The sequence below is a fragment of the Gasterosteus aculeatus genome, chromosome Y (assembly GCF_964276395.1).
Source record: "Gasterosteus aculeatus chromosome Y, fGasAcu3.hap1.1, whole genome shotgun sequence".
Classification (NCBI taxonomy): Eukaryota; Metazoa; Chordata; class Actinopteri; order Perciformes; family Gasterosteidae; genus Gasterosteus; species Gasterosteus aculeatus.
Window position 1 is genome coordinate 5959371 of NC_135709.1, and position 12759 is coordinate 5972129.

The following is a 12759-nucleotide window of genomic DNA, read 5'->3' on the forward strand; positions in this document are numbered from 1 at the left end:
TGTTTTAGATTATATTTTTGATAAAATAAAGATTAAAATATACAAGCAAAAACAAACAGATAAGATACAAGAAGGTTAGCAATTGCCTGCAGGGGATTGCCCTTCTGATGACTCTTAGTTTTGCAGATACCTGACTCCTCTGAGGCGTGGCTGTCTAATGAGGTGGTGTCTGTAAGAGAGAACTCAGTGGTGGATCCACAATGCAATAACTGGTAAGCAATGGCCAGGCCGTGAGTCAATTTACAGGTATTTTTGTTTTTGTTACATTAATGGAAATAATAATTCTTTATAAAGATATGTCTATCTTTATAACGAATATAAAGATAGACATATATAAACACATTGCATTGCAGGTCATTTAGCTGGCGCTTTTATCCAAAAGGACTTACATTGCATTTTTAACCCATGGCTTTTTACATTTTTTCCCAAGGTGCAGTAATGTTCCACCTTTATCAGTATTACTACCTTAACCCCCTAACCCTAACAATATGCAAAAAGTCACCATATTGAGTAAATGATTGAGTAAATTAGTAAAGGATTCTACTCAACAAGTTCCTTCCCCGTCTTAGCTTGACACGCCTAGTGAGAGGGCGGTATGCGCTTGTGTTCATGACAACTAACCTCACACTCTAACCCACTCTGAAGACGAAGGTACCGCGTGGTTATCTCAAGGACATGGCGTTTGCGAGGTTATTGAGGACCTCCTCACTAATTGTCATCGGTATGTTACTTTCTTTTGTCCTTTGGGAAACTGCCTTAAACAGGCAGTCATCGCCTGATCTCCAACTACCACAGGAGTTCTCTGTAGACCTGCCTGGCTGCTTGGCTATAATCAGTGGAGACACAGAAGGCAGGAGAGAAGAACTAGAAGTCCTTGTGGCGTCCGGGAAAATAAGTATATTATCTGAGGACTTCTACCTTAATGTGACAAAGGACTGTCCATCCTACATTGAAAAGAGAGGTTTCATTACAGCACCGCTCAGTGAGGAGGAAGATAATTTTACCATCGCCTACTCCATGGTGATCCATGAGAAGATTGTGATGTTTGAGCGACTCCTACGAGCTGTTTACACTCCTCAGAACATCTACTGTGTGCATGTGGACCAGAAATCCTCTAAAGGATTCCAAAAAGCTGTGGAGGCAATTATTTCCTGCTTTCCTAACGTGTAGCCAGTAGATTAGAAAGCGTCGTCTTTGCCTCGTGGTCCAGAGTGCAGGCAGATTTGAACTGCATGAAGGACTTCTGAACTCACAGATCCAGTAGAAATACTTGCTGAACACCTGTGGGACCGACTTCCCCATCAAAAGCAACGCAGAAATGGTTCAGACGCTGAAGGCCCTCAACGGGAGGAACAGCATGGAGTCGGAGGTGACCGGCGACTACAAGAAAGTCCGTTGGCTGGATCATTACAACGTGACTGTGGTCAAGACCGATGTGAAGAATAGTCCCCCACCCATCGGCAGCCCGATGTTCAAAGGAAGCGCTTACTTTGTAGTCAGCAGAGCCTTTGTGGAACATGTGCTGCGGGACAGAGAGGTTTAGCAACTTCTGTAGTGGGAGAGGGACACATACAGCCCTGATGAGCACTTGTGGGCCACTCTGCAGCGAATGCCCTCCGTGCCCTGATCAGTGCCCGCCAACATCAAGTACAATGTGTCAGACATGCAAGCCCTCGCTCGAGCGGTAAAGTGGAGCAGTCTAGAAGGAGATGTGAAAAAGGAGCCCCGTAACCCCCCTGCATGGGTGCACACAGACGAGGTGTCTGTGTGCACGGAGCTGGTGACCTGCCCTGGCTCCTGAGACAATATCAACTCTTTGCAAATAAGTTTGATCCTGATGTTGATGATATTGCTATTAGATGTATTGAGTCAGTTCTGTGTTTGAAGGCTTCAGGCCAGGACCGACTGTAAACATGGATATGAAAACATTTTGTATATATTTTTATGTAATATATAAATACTGTAAAGCTATCATCTAGAAAATGTCTTGCTCAGAATTTCTTATAAAAATGGTTTTAATGGAATCTGTGTTTGGTCACCACACAAATGATACCTCTGTTGTTACCCCGGCATAAATGGAATGAAAAGATACAAAACAATGAGGTGGATTAATGGGTTTACTTGAAGAAAATGTTAAATTAAGACCTACATCTTTGCTTCAGATTTTTGCTGAGGGGAAAAATTTCCCCATGCAAAATTTTGATTGAGAACATCAGAAGTGAACATTGAAAAAAGGTGCTATGAAAACGTGTTCTATGAAATGATAGTGAACGAGTCAGACACCTACAATGTATTATACAAATCAGAGCAACCATAAAAATATATTAATTTCTCTCCATTGACACCCTTTGAATATAAATACATATTTAAATGTAATAAAGCAGAACATGCAGCAACCGCCTTAAATAATGTGCAGATACACCAGTAACACCCAGAAGATAAGTATGACATATTTCGGCAGTAAATATAAAATAAAAATATAGATTAAAAATGTTCCAGACAGCATGTGGGAAAAATGCTACAGATCGATCTGTAAAAAGTTCCACAGTGTGACGGGCAGCATAGTTTCAAAAAAGGCACTTGATGTATGATGATGTAGAGTCGCGGCGGTCCGAAGCGTTCTCCTTGATCGCGGCCTGATGCTGACGGTCACTCTGGAACAGCGGCAGCTGCGATCTCCACTTTGCCGTGCATGCTCTAGTCAATTCTGCAGACAAATTCAACAGTCATCAGACCTCTGTGTGCCAGGGGTCGCATGTCTTCTATTATAGCGGACACTGCCCACAAACCCACAGTACATAGAATCACACCGTGAAATGTAGCCGTTGCACTTGTACCGTTAAAAAGGGAACTACTTTCTAGACTTACCATTACATTACAGGTCATTTAGCAGATGCTTTTATCCAAAGCGACTTACATTACACTTTAAACTCATGGCTTTTTCACATTTTTACCTGGGGAGCAATTAGGGGTTAGGTGTCTTGCTCAGGGACACTTCGACATGGAATATGGGGCAGCCTGGACTCGAACCACCAACCTTGTGCTTCCCAGCACACCTTCTCTAACCCCTGCGCCACGACGACCCCAGACTTGTGCTTTCAGCAAACACATGAATGCCTCGTTTTGTCCATGCCTTTTCTACTGAATGAAATTTAAATGCTTGGAGGTTCTCACTTCTGTTGACCAATGCAATAATGTATGCTATAAATCCCTGTTAGGGCACAGACTGCTCACTCTGCAAATAGTGGTACAATAACAAAATGTATAAATAAATGTATTACACTGATATGTGAACAAACCGTTCATTCTATACAAGTGCAACCGTTGTGCAAGGTTGGTCATTACAGCCTGAGACAGCTCCATGGCAATGTGTGAGGCTTTAGTGCACCGGTTCTTAACTTAAGAAGAACCACCGTGCAACGCATTACACAACCAGACAGTGATTCAGTTAATACGTGTTGTTTTAATATGACACAATATCTCTGCAAACGAATAATCCTCACGCTACCTATCCGTACCGAGCAGAACGGTTCTGTGTGCTTGAGCAAGGTTGACAAAAGGATTGGGGCAGTAATTAAAACATCAGCAGGGAGTGGGTGTGCAGTGAGTCATGCGTAGAGCTGTGAGAGTGAACCGGGGCAAGTGTTTGGTGAGGGTGAGCTACTGAGGGGAGCTTTGTGAGGGCATGACAGCGGTGCAACCACGAAGCCACAGTGACTAAGACCAGCTGCTCCCTCGTAGTCCCGCCCCCAATCTGTCGTACAAACGCAAACAAACTTACCCAACATCACCCACAAAGCCTGTGTTTATGAAAGACACATGCAAGTTACTGCTACACAATGCCCCGACTTTAATATCAGAGAGAAGAAAGGAAATCATTTACCTTTAAAAACAATCCTGACTTTATTGACATAAATCAATTATTCAGCATCCCAGTGGAAACAAGTGCCTTGTGTTGAAGGATGGGCTTCAAAGTGCATAATGATAGCTGATGTTATTTGGAGGCAATACATTTAACAAGAAATGACTTTAAAAATGAACATCACATAATGGGCTGAGAAAAAATATGTAGTTGGTTAAACAAATCACCAGGCCATCTATTTTTGGGGAAACCAATCAAACAGCTCGTCAGTCTGCTTCTAAGGGAAATCTACTGTGAGAGAGATGTGGGATGTTGGGCAAGCTAGTTGTTGGGTTTGGCCGGAAGGGAAGAGCAATTTATCCTGGGACACAACTTGCACCTTGGTGCATTGGTGCGTTTCTGAGAGCGAACGGATCATTTCGTTGTTAGTTTTGTGAAGGAATGTCGAGTTGGATCCTGGGTGCAAGTGCATATATCTTTTACGGCTTTTACTATTTTTTTTGTTGTCAAACCTTAAGAGGGGGCAGGGAAGGAGAGGAGAATTACACAGCCAAAAGCAACCAGACATCCAAAAGAGCAAAAAACATTTGATAAGATTCGATTCGATTCGCATTTCTGACTTCCCTGAATCCCTCATGGACAGAAGACCGGCGGGTTAAGCCACATCCAGCATAAATACAGCACGAGCAATTTCTCAGCATGTGCGCTATAGTTAAGCATATCCGTACAGGTTAACAGTTGTTGAAATGCTGTAACACTCTCTAAATGAGCATTTCACACATGCTTTTTTGTTGCATATGGATCTCTACGTTCATGGGCAGAAAGTGCCCATGATTTGTGGAAATGATTAAGTCCTGTCCGGTAATATTGGGGCTTCGAACGCGAAGCTGAATGGTACTAAATTTGAGGCGAGTCAGACTCATAGCCATTGACACACAGCCTCACAGGAGAAGCCGACTGTTGGTGAAACAACACTTACAGATGAAACGTAACCAATACTTAACAGACGAGTCAGAGCTGACGCTGCGTATGCACAACACTGCCAGATGTTGAGAACCAAATACAGGAAAAACAGAGAGGCGCGCCAAAGGGTCTACATTTGTTTCAAAATCGATTCATTATGTTTGGAGAAAGTTGAGATGAAGCCTGTAGGAAGAGGAAGAGCTGGAAGGGGATCTCAGCAGATTCATTCATTTACTAATTCTGGAGAGCAGCCATGTATTGTTCCACTGCACAGCAGTCAAATCCGGAATTTCAGATGGAAACAAAAACAGTTTTGCTCCTACCTTCAACCAAGAACCAGTCTGATCGAATATGTAAAAATACAACACAGGAGTTACTACATGAACACCTTTTCATCACTCAGGTATTAAAAACTTCTTCTGATATAGCTTTGGATTTATTAGCTTAATACTAATTTTAACCGTTGTCTTAAATATTGCTGATACGTTTGAGTGGAGCGTACTTACTGTTTGATGCAATCTGGTATGGAAACATACTCCATCGGAACCAGTTCTCCAAGGTCTGTCAAGCTGAACACAAACTGGATTTTCTGACAAAATTTAGAACTGTGAAAAGAAGGAAGAAAGTGGAATTTTAACCGGAGAAGATCTTCATTTCCTTAAAATGAGCCTTAAACATTAGTTACCTTATGAAAGGCTTTGTGAGTGCCAGCAGCGTGCGAATAAACCAAGAAGGATGGACGATTATCAAAGACTTTAAGTTCTTCCGCAACCTGTACAGAAAGAGCGAAGGAAGCCGTCAACAACTTCATTACATATGATGATGACACTGCTGTTCTTGAGTTCTGCATATTGACTAAAAAGAAAAAAAGGACCCACCTCCTGTCAATCTGCTGATAACATTTTCGGAGCCAGCCAACTGTTGGCATCTTTTTCCGAGAGGTTGCCCCATTCAAATACACAATCATATAGTTCTCAGCGACCAAAAGCTCCAGCGTGCCAATGACATACCTGCAGGACACGGGAAACTTTTATTAGCACTGGTCCTAAAATGTTGTCTCGAAAACAATAGAGGACACCAAATAAACACTTACTTGAATAAGTTGTTCATGATGTATTTGTAATTTGGTTTATTGCTTTCAGGCATGAAGCACACAGCGAACACAATTATAGCATTCAGACCGTCTCCGTAGTAACCTAAAGTGAAGAGTCAAAACATGAAAAATTGACGTTCCACGATCCAAACAGTATTTCTTTTCTTCCTTTGAATTTTTGAATGAACACAACACAAACAAAACACAAATGTAACACAGCTTGTTCCTCAAAGAACGGCAACATACTTTAAGTTATTGCATATATGTTTTTGCCTATTTTTAAACGATAATGTAAACGTAATGCGACCGACCTCCGTGGCTGATGACCCTCTTGTAAGGCTCGATGGCCTTCATGTCCACGCGGTGTTCCTGGTCCCCGATGCGAAACACCCTCCAGCGCCGGCCCTCCTCCCTCTCCTCCGAGGCGGAGTACTCCTGCACCGACGCCACGCCCTTCTGAAGCAGCTCTGTGGCTTTCGGCTTAGGGAGATCATCTAAAAGGAGGAGGAAGCATTTTGAACGCACAGCTGGGACGCTACACCGCCTGGATATGATGGATGTCTAATGTGATCAAATCAGATCCACTGTGATCAAATCCTTCATCAAATGAATTGCTAATTTAAAAATTGAACTTTCAAAAAGCATGCATTTGAATCAATGAATATGCACATTGCTGTTTTTTATATTTTTAACTTTAGTATCTGCGTGGCATGCTTTCTCTTTGAATCAACACCAACAATGAGTCCGATTCACTTCAGGTACGAATTTACAGCTACCTGATACAGTTTCCTGTGGTGAAACCCTGCTAATGTTCCCCGCATGAGAAATAAAGTCAAGCAAACACTGCTGAGAGCACTTCTGTTAATCTTATGTAGGGTGTATAGGCAGCAGCATGACCTGCACAAATGATCACATATCAGGGCATGCCAAGTAGAATGAGATGAAGGCTAAATTCACTGGGCGCACATGTTTTATGCTTTATTATAACTTCCTGAGATTGTGTCATCTTGTAAAATATGAGACACTGAAACACTAGTAATCAAACTGGCCATGTTACCAAATGTTGACATTGCAGAATTGATTATTTCCTCAAAACGCAAGAAAATGTCAAAGAAGGAAAAAAATAACATGCATAATGAATAGTTTAAAGTGCATTAAACTGAAAGTGAAAATCTCCCCATGATTTGTTCAAACAACTCAAGACAGAATATAATCTGGACAATAGGAGTAGATTGACGTATGGTTGGCAGAACAAAATGGGGGATGTCCAGGAGACCTTACCACGAGGAAGAGAGAGAAACCGGTTGCTGGCCTGCAGCCTGTTTCCAGGCTGAGAACGGAAACAACTCTTCCATGTGAAAAAGAGGATGGCAGTGTGGAAACACAGAAACAACAAAGCACATTAACTGCGCTCTAGGCAATCCGCTTCCCATTCAAACCTGCACAATCAAGGACAGCAGATACAGGTAGATCCTGAGAAGGAGAATGTTCACATGGCTAAATTACACATCGCTGGAGTGTTCTTGCATCAGTACCGAAACATCATCGCGTGCTATAAAGTGCTTACCTTCCCACTCAAACTCATTGCTATTGTCCGATGGTGTGTCAATGTCATCGAGGTCCAGCTCTGTACTTTCATCCAGCTCGTCAGAGAGAAGAGAACCTTCGCTGTGGTCGAGTGTGAGACTGATAATGGGGGCTGCGAGCTTCTTCTTCACGTTCTTGCCGTGTCCCTTTGCATAGCCTGGGGTAGATGGAAAATGGTCGGTGGTTATACTGTTTTGGGGCGGCCCCCGATTTGTCAGGTTTATTATAATACAATTCTGTAGATCCCACAGAGTTACGATGAGGCTATGATTCAGTCTGAAAAACCAAGTGGTATCTTCTGGTATCTGGTATCAGTGTTAGTTGCATCGGTACCAAATCCCCTCCTTGTGTTACTTTACTCTGGGGAAAACACTGTCTGAGAGGATTCGCTAAAAGAATATTTAGAAAGATAAAAGTCCCCCATAATCATTTTTGCTGAAAAAGAAAGCTGCAGCAGGATTTCGGTGACTTTCTCAACACACGGGCATGCGGGTTGTGACTGAGACTTGAAAAGACGTGTTATTCAATATTGTAAAGTAGGTATCTTTTCAATGTCCTGTTTTCATTACCAGGGTCTATTTCTTCAGAAGCTCCTGCAAAAAGTTCATGTTCAAGCTCCTCTTCCTCGGGTAGAGGCCTAAAAAAACAGCAGGGGATCATGCCTTCAGAAAGATGATATTCCTTGTGACTTTCAATGGACAACATAATAGAACCATGACTTATACGGGATTTACAACATTACGAGTGATTGATAGTACCGTGGAAAGTCCTCATCTTGCCACTCTTCCTTTAGTTCAACTCCCTCCAGTCTTAGGCGAGCTTCTGACGTGGCGACTGACTCTTGACGCTCTAGGCTGTAAATGGGAATTCAAAATGGTTATGCCATCTTGTTTAGTGGTTTCTAATTGTGAAAAGGCCTTCTTGTATTACAAACATATTATGATCAAGGGCAGAGGAAGCACAGATCATCTGGGACGAACCCAACCACATAACTAGTTGTCCAATGCCAGCTGCTTGTGATTTGTACAGTCCTCAAAGGATTATGGGTAAACATCAAAACCGAAGTCAATGGCTTTTTGTTTTTCGAAAACAAAAACTAAGTGAGTGTATGTTAATGGTGACTGATTAAACATTAGAATAAAATGAATACACTTGAACACAGATGCAGAAAACCACGGTTTTTTTTGTTTTGTTTAACTCTACAAACAAACAACGGAGGGTGGGGATATCCATGTCCTGAATAGCAAAGAGAACGTTGAGAAAACGTAACAAACACTGGAACTCTTGTAGCAGGAGATTGCGTGCCATGTGTTATCAGCCGAAACCAATACAGCCTTTTAGGATGGACACCTCAGCCTTCAAGCGGAGGCGGGATATGCTTGCTGCCTATTGTCCTATGAACCCGACACTCTGGTTCTTTATAGACGGGGGCTTTGCGATGCCGTGCTGATCAATATAGTTTGCGGTCCTGCAGAGTCGTTCCGCAGGCCCTGAAAGTTCCAGTTTGCAACCTGCCAGTGGCCGAATAATCAGATCGCTGGCTTTCTAAAAAGCTTACAAGCCTATGTTGAGGGCTTAGTTTACAAACCATAAGGCCGCTTACTAATAAGATCGTGGTATCTGTATCTCTGCTCTACTGAGCTCTCTTTGATACACTAATAACATACAAAACTACATTTGAGCTCCCAGACGCAAAAACATGCTGGGCATTTGGCACTACATTTCAGAAAGTTTAGCTGTTTGCTCACGCATGCGTGCAAATCCCCACATTACATTAGAAAAAAAAGTTGAATGAAAGTTTTAAAACTACTCTCAGCATCCAGTGGGGGTTGATTTAAGCAGCACATCCGAATTTTAGGTTTGAACCAAGAGGTGTTTTATTTTATGTCACCACAGACATTGTTTACTATCACCTAAAAAAGGCCGCAGAGAATAACCAGCAAAACATAATGTTAGAAATAACCATTCCCGGAGCTTATAGCTCCAGACTTTTGTTTACATTTTGCCAGAGAAGTGTTGACGTTGCTTTACCAGAACTTCTCCTGTTGTTTTTGTGGGTACAACAGCTCTATGTTCTGACTATTACCGAAGAGCTTCATTCGGGGAGCGTGAAACAAATTCGGCCATGTGGACAAACATCAAACAGTAACGGGTACAGACCTTCCGATGGGCCCGGGAGGTGATCGTGGCTGGGGGAGGCTGACCGGGGAAGAGCTCCTTGCTCCCCGCCGCCGCTGCTGCTGCTGCTGCTCGTTGTCCGGACTCGTCCTTTCCTGTGGCGCACCTCTGGTTTCGCTTAGAGCCTCTTCGCCATTTTCAACCGCGGAAGCGGCGCTATTCCCCAATTCGTCCGACTTCCCGACATCGCCTTCTCCTGACACCCCAGAAGACGAGCGACTAGACGTCCGTCCGGTACCCGGCCCCCCGTCAGTCCCCCCGGGTGTGACTGGATCTGGGCTCCTTTTGTTCAAATCCACGCCGCTGACACCCTTCAGCACCGCTTCGCTCTCGAGCACATCCGATGCCATGGTGGTCGCCTCAGCGTCCGACGATGACACGTTAAAACGCCGGCTTGTTGCTTGACTCAACGTTGAATAAGTCAAGATACACAACTTCTTAGAAAGCTGTTAGCTAGCGTGCTAAGCCCTCGGTCGCAGTGTACCGCTGACCAGGAGGCGTGTTATTGTTGTTGTTGACAGTCAACATAAGTAACGCCAACAGCATCCGCATACAGCAAATAGTGTTAAATGTCACACAGGGTGCACGGATAGTCACCTTCTTCTAAATGCGTCACGTTGCGGGGACTCGGGAGACACAAAATATTTGCTAGCTCTGCATGAGCAACAGCGCACAGTGATCCTGCTTATGAATTTCCTCCCTTGCTTCCTTCCTTCCTTCAAGTCAGGGGCTTCTCCTGCGGACGTTACGTTAGCCACGCTAGCGTAAGTTTTATGCTACAGTTAGTTAGCTGACTGATTTAGCCACAGCGACAGACAAGCTAACGTTGTCCACTTAACACTGAAAGTTACTTTATACAATCGAGCCGGTTGTCGACTACGACACGAGACAAGGACGAACGATACATGGATGTATGTGAAGCATAACGACGGTATCCGCTGTTCTCACTAGCTGGGTCCAGCGACAACTTCCGTTGTGCTTTGTGGCAGCGCTAGCGTGAGAAAATGCTAGCTAACCGGAGCTAACCTAGCGGCGGCGAGCTAATGCTAGCCGACCGGAACTAACCTAGCGACGGTGAGCGTGCTGCTGTTGTGTTTACTGTCGGTTCGTATCTGGACTTTCTACCTCCACCAATCAAGTGCAAAAAAAATCAAGCTAATTTTACATTTTTTTTAATTAAAATGAATAATTAAGTTAATTTCCTCATCTTACATTATTCAATTTGAGTTAGATTCGTATGTAAATGTAACATAGTTAGAATGGATGGTGAAAACCCTTCTAAATTGGCTGAACTACGCCATCTACTGCCACAAAGTGGTACACAAACGGACCGTAAAAAGGAAGGATTGTTGGTAATCCTCAGAGAAATGGAGGATTAAAAGAAGGTAACGTGTTTTTTTTAATGTCCGTGGAAAATGTTTACTGATTTCATTCATGGTGTAGCTAGCTTTATTATTTTAGATGTCCGTTGTCTTTGTTTAAAGTTGCCATGTTTTTATTAAGTTAGTAATATGTTTATTGTCTGTAACAATGTCCGTTTTTTAGCTAGCTAAGATCGATTTTATGTCGTCCTTCTATGTCCACAATTTCCTTTTGTGTCCGTTGTACTTTATAGGTATGTTATGTTGTGTTAAGTTGACTAACTTGTATATATTTTTTGTTTATATGTTTCATTTTATTGCCTGTGTGGTCAAGTTCTGTTCTAAAACTATACAATCATTGTCTATGTATTTTGTGGGTAATCCTCAGAGAAATGGAGGATCAAAAGAAGGTCCACAATTTCCTTTTGTGTCCGTTGTATTTTACAGCGTATTTTACAGAGATTAACAGCTCCAGCACAACAAATACAGGGAAAGCAGATACGAATACATACATAATATTGCTTGAACTGTAGGTGTCTGTCATGTGCTTTACATTCCAGACTTGAATTTTCCTTTAACTTTTTTGGAAACAGTGATTTCCCTCAAATCGTCTATAGATGTTTACTTTCTATCTGTAAAAAAGCTGTTAAATTTTGATACAAATATGGATAATGTCTATTTTGTATTTACTGTAAATTGTTAAAAATTATGTTATTACAAAATACAAAATAAAATGTTGACCGGTCAACACCCTGCTCAATTTGTATGTATTTCTGTTGATAGATTTTATTTACAGTATGTTGAAATATATGCCACCTCAAACCGATGTTGTGTAATAAACCCGTTTTCATTGAAAAGTTGAAATACCCTTTAACAATATCTCTGAATTGGGCGAGGTGTCACTTTGTTATTAGCCTAAAAACAAAGTGACACCTTTACATTCTAACTATCATATCAGAGTGCAACTGCAGAAGATAAGAACAGACGCATTAAAACAAATACAAATCCTTTACAGTTAATACATATACATAGGGTGTCATTTTGTCACAATTTCTTTGCGTCCCTATATTAATTTACGTGAATGCAATGAATGAAAGTTTTGCTTTGATGTCTGATGATAGAAACGCAATGTGGTAAAATGAGGGTTATAGTGGTTATTCATGAATAGGAGGTCACATGCTACTTTTCTATTTCAGGAATCTTTCAGCTGCTAAGGGATTATCAGATGTAACATTAAAGGAGGAAGGAATTAAGTGATTATTATTATATTATTATTATTATAACAATATATATTCTTCTCTTAGGTAATGTTAGTTTGAATGAACATGCAGCAGTACAGCATACTGTCAGTAATAACAAAATCATCCCATTAGAATATTGTTTGGTTTATTAAACTGGGTCAAAATCAGATTTTTCATCAAAAGCAGTTACTTTTTCCAACCTCGGTGACATTCAGTAATATTTTCCACTAGGTGGAGGCATATACTTATATACATTTTGCAGTCTCTGGGACGACTTTATTGATTTAACATCCAGCATAGCTCAAACTCTCTTGAAGAGCAAACTCAACCAGAGTCGGAGTCGGAAACGCAATGAGGAACGATTTGCCATTTGCAATTAAATAAAAACGTTACGTTTCCAGATAACTCCCAATGTATCTGAATTTAGCAATGACATATTGATAGCTGTATAATAAAATGAATATGGCAAAATTT

The 12759-nt window shown here is 41.9% G+C and overlaps 1 protein-coding gene and 1 pseudogene across 2 annotated transcripts; one reads left to right on the forward strand and one right to left on the reverse strand.

The window, feature by feature from the left end:
• The first annotated feature begins 551 nt into the window (after positions 1–551).
• LOC144390932 (beta-1,3-galactosyl-O-glycosyl-glycoprotein beta-1,6-N-acetylglucosaminyltransferase 3-like) lies at positions 552–1775 on the forward strand (annotated as a pseudogene).
• A 328-nt stretch (positions 1776–2103) lies between these two features.
• LOC120812466 (BCL2/adenovirus E1B 19 kDa protein-interacting protein 2-like) lies at positions 2104–10992 on the reverse strand. 2 transcript variants are annotated; one of them, XR_005710631.2, is made up of 11 exons: positions 9666–10721; positions 8264–8359; positions 8075–8142; positions 7486–7662; positions 6230–6412; positions 5919–6021; positions 5704–5835; positions 5511–5597; positions 5332–5430; positions 3884–5166; positions 2104–2707 (listed from the first exon to the last, which is right to left on the reverse strand). XR_005710631.2 is itself a non-coding variant. In XM_040168454.2 (10 exons), the coding sequence occupies exons 1-10, from the start codon at positions 10031–10033 to the stop codon at positions 2698–2700; spliced, it is 1323 nt and encodes a 440-aa protein (XP_040024388.2). In that variant the 5' UTR covers positions 10034–10992; the 3' UTR covers positions 2104–2697. The 2 variants fall into 2 exon arrangements, 1 of the variants encoding a protein (XP_040024388.2); XM_040168454.2 differs by lacking the exon at positions 3884–5166 and having other exon boundaries at positions 9666–10992.
• Positions 10993–12759: the final 1767 nt, after the last annotated feature.

Bases quoted from the DNA above. Each gene is read 5' to 3' on its own strand.
- LOC120812466 (XM_040168454.2), bottom strand. From the start codon at position 10,033: ATGGCATCGGATGTGCTCGAGAGCGAAGCGGTGCTGAAGGGTGTCAGC. The intron at 8,360-9,665 runs GTCTGTACCCGT...TCCCATTTACAG, and splicing joins CCTCCCGGGCCCATCGGAAG to CCTAGAGCGTCAAGAGTCAG. The intron at 6,413-7,485 runs GTAAGCACTTTA...TCCTCCTTTTAG, and splicing joins CAATGAGTTTGAGTGGGAAG to ATGATCTCCCTAAGCCGAAA.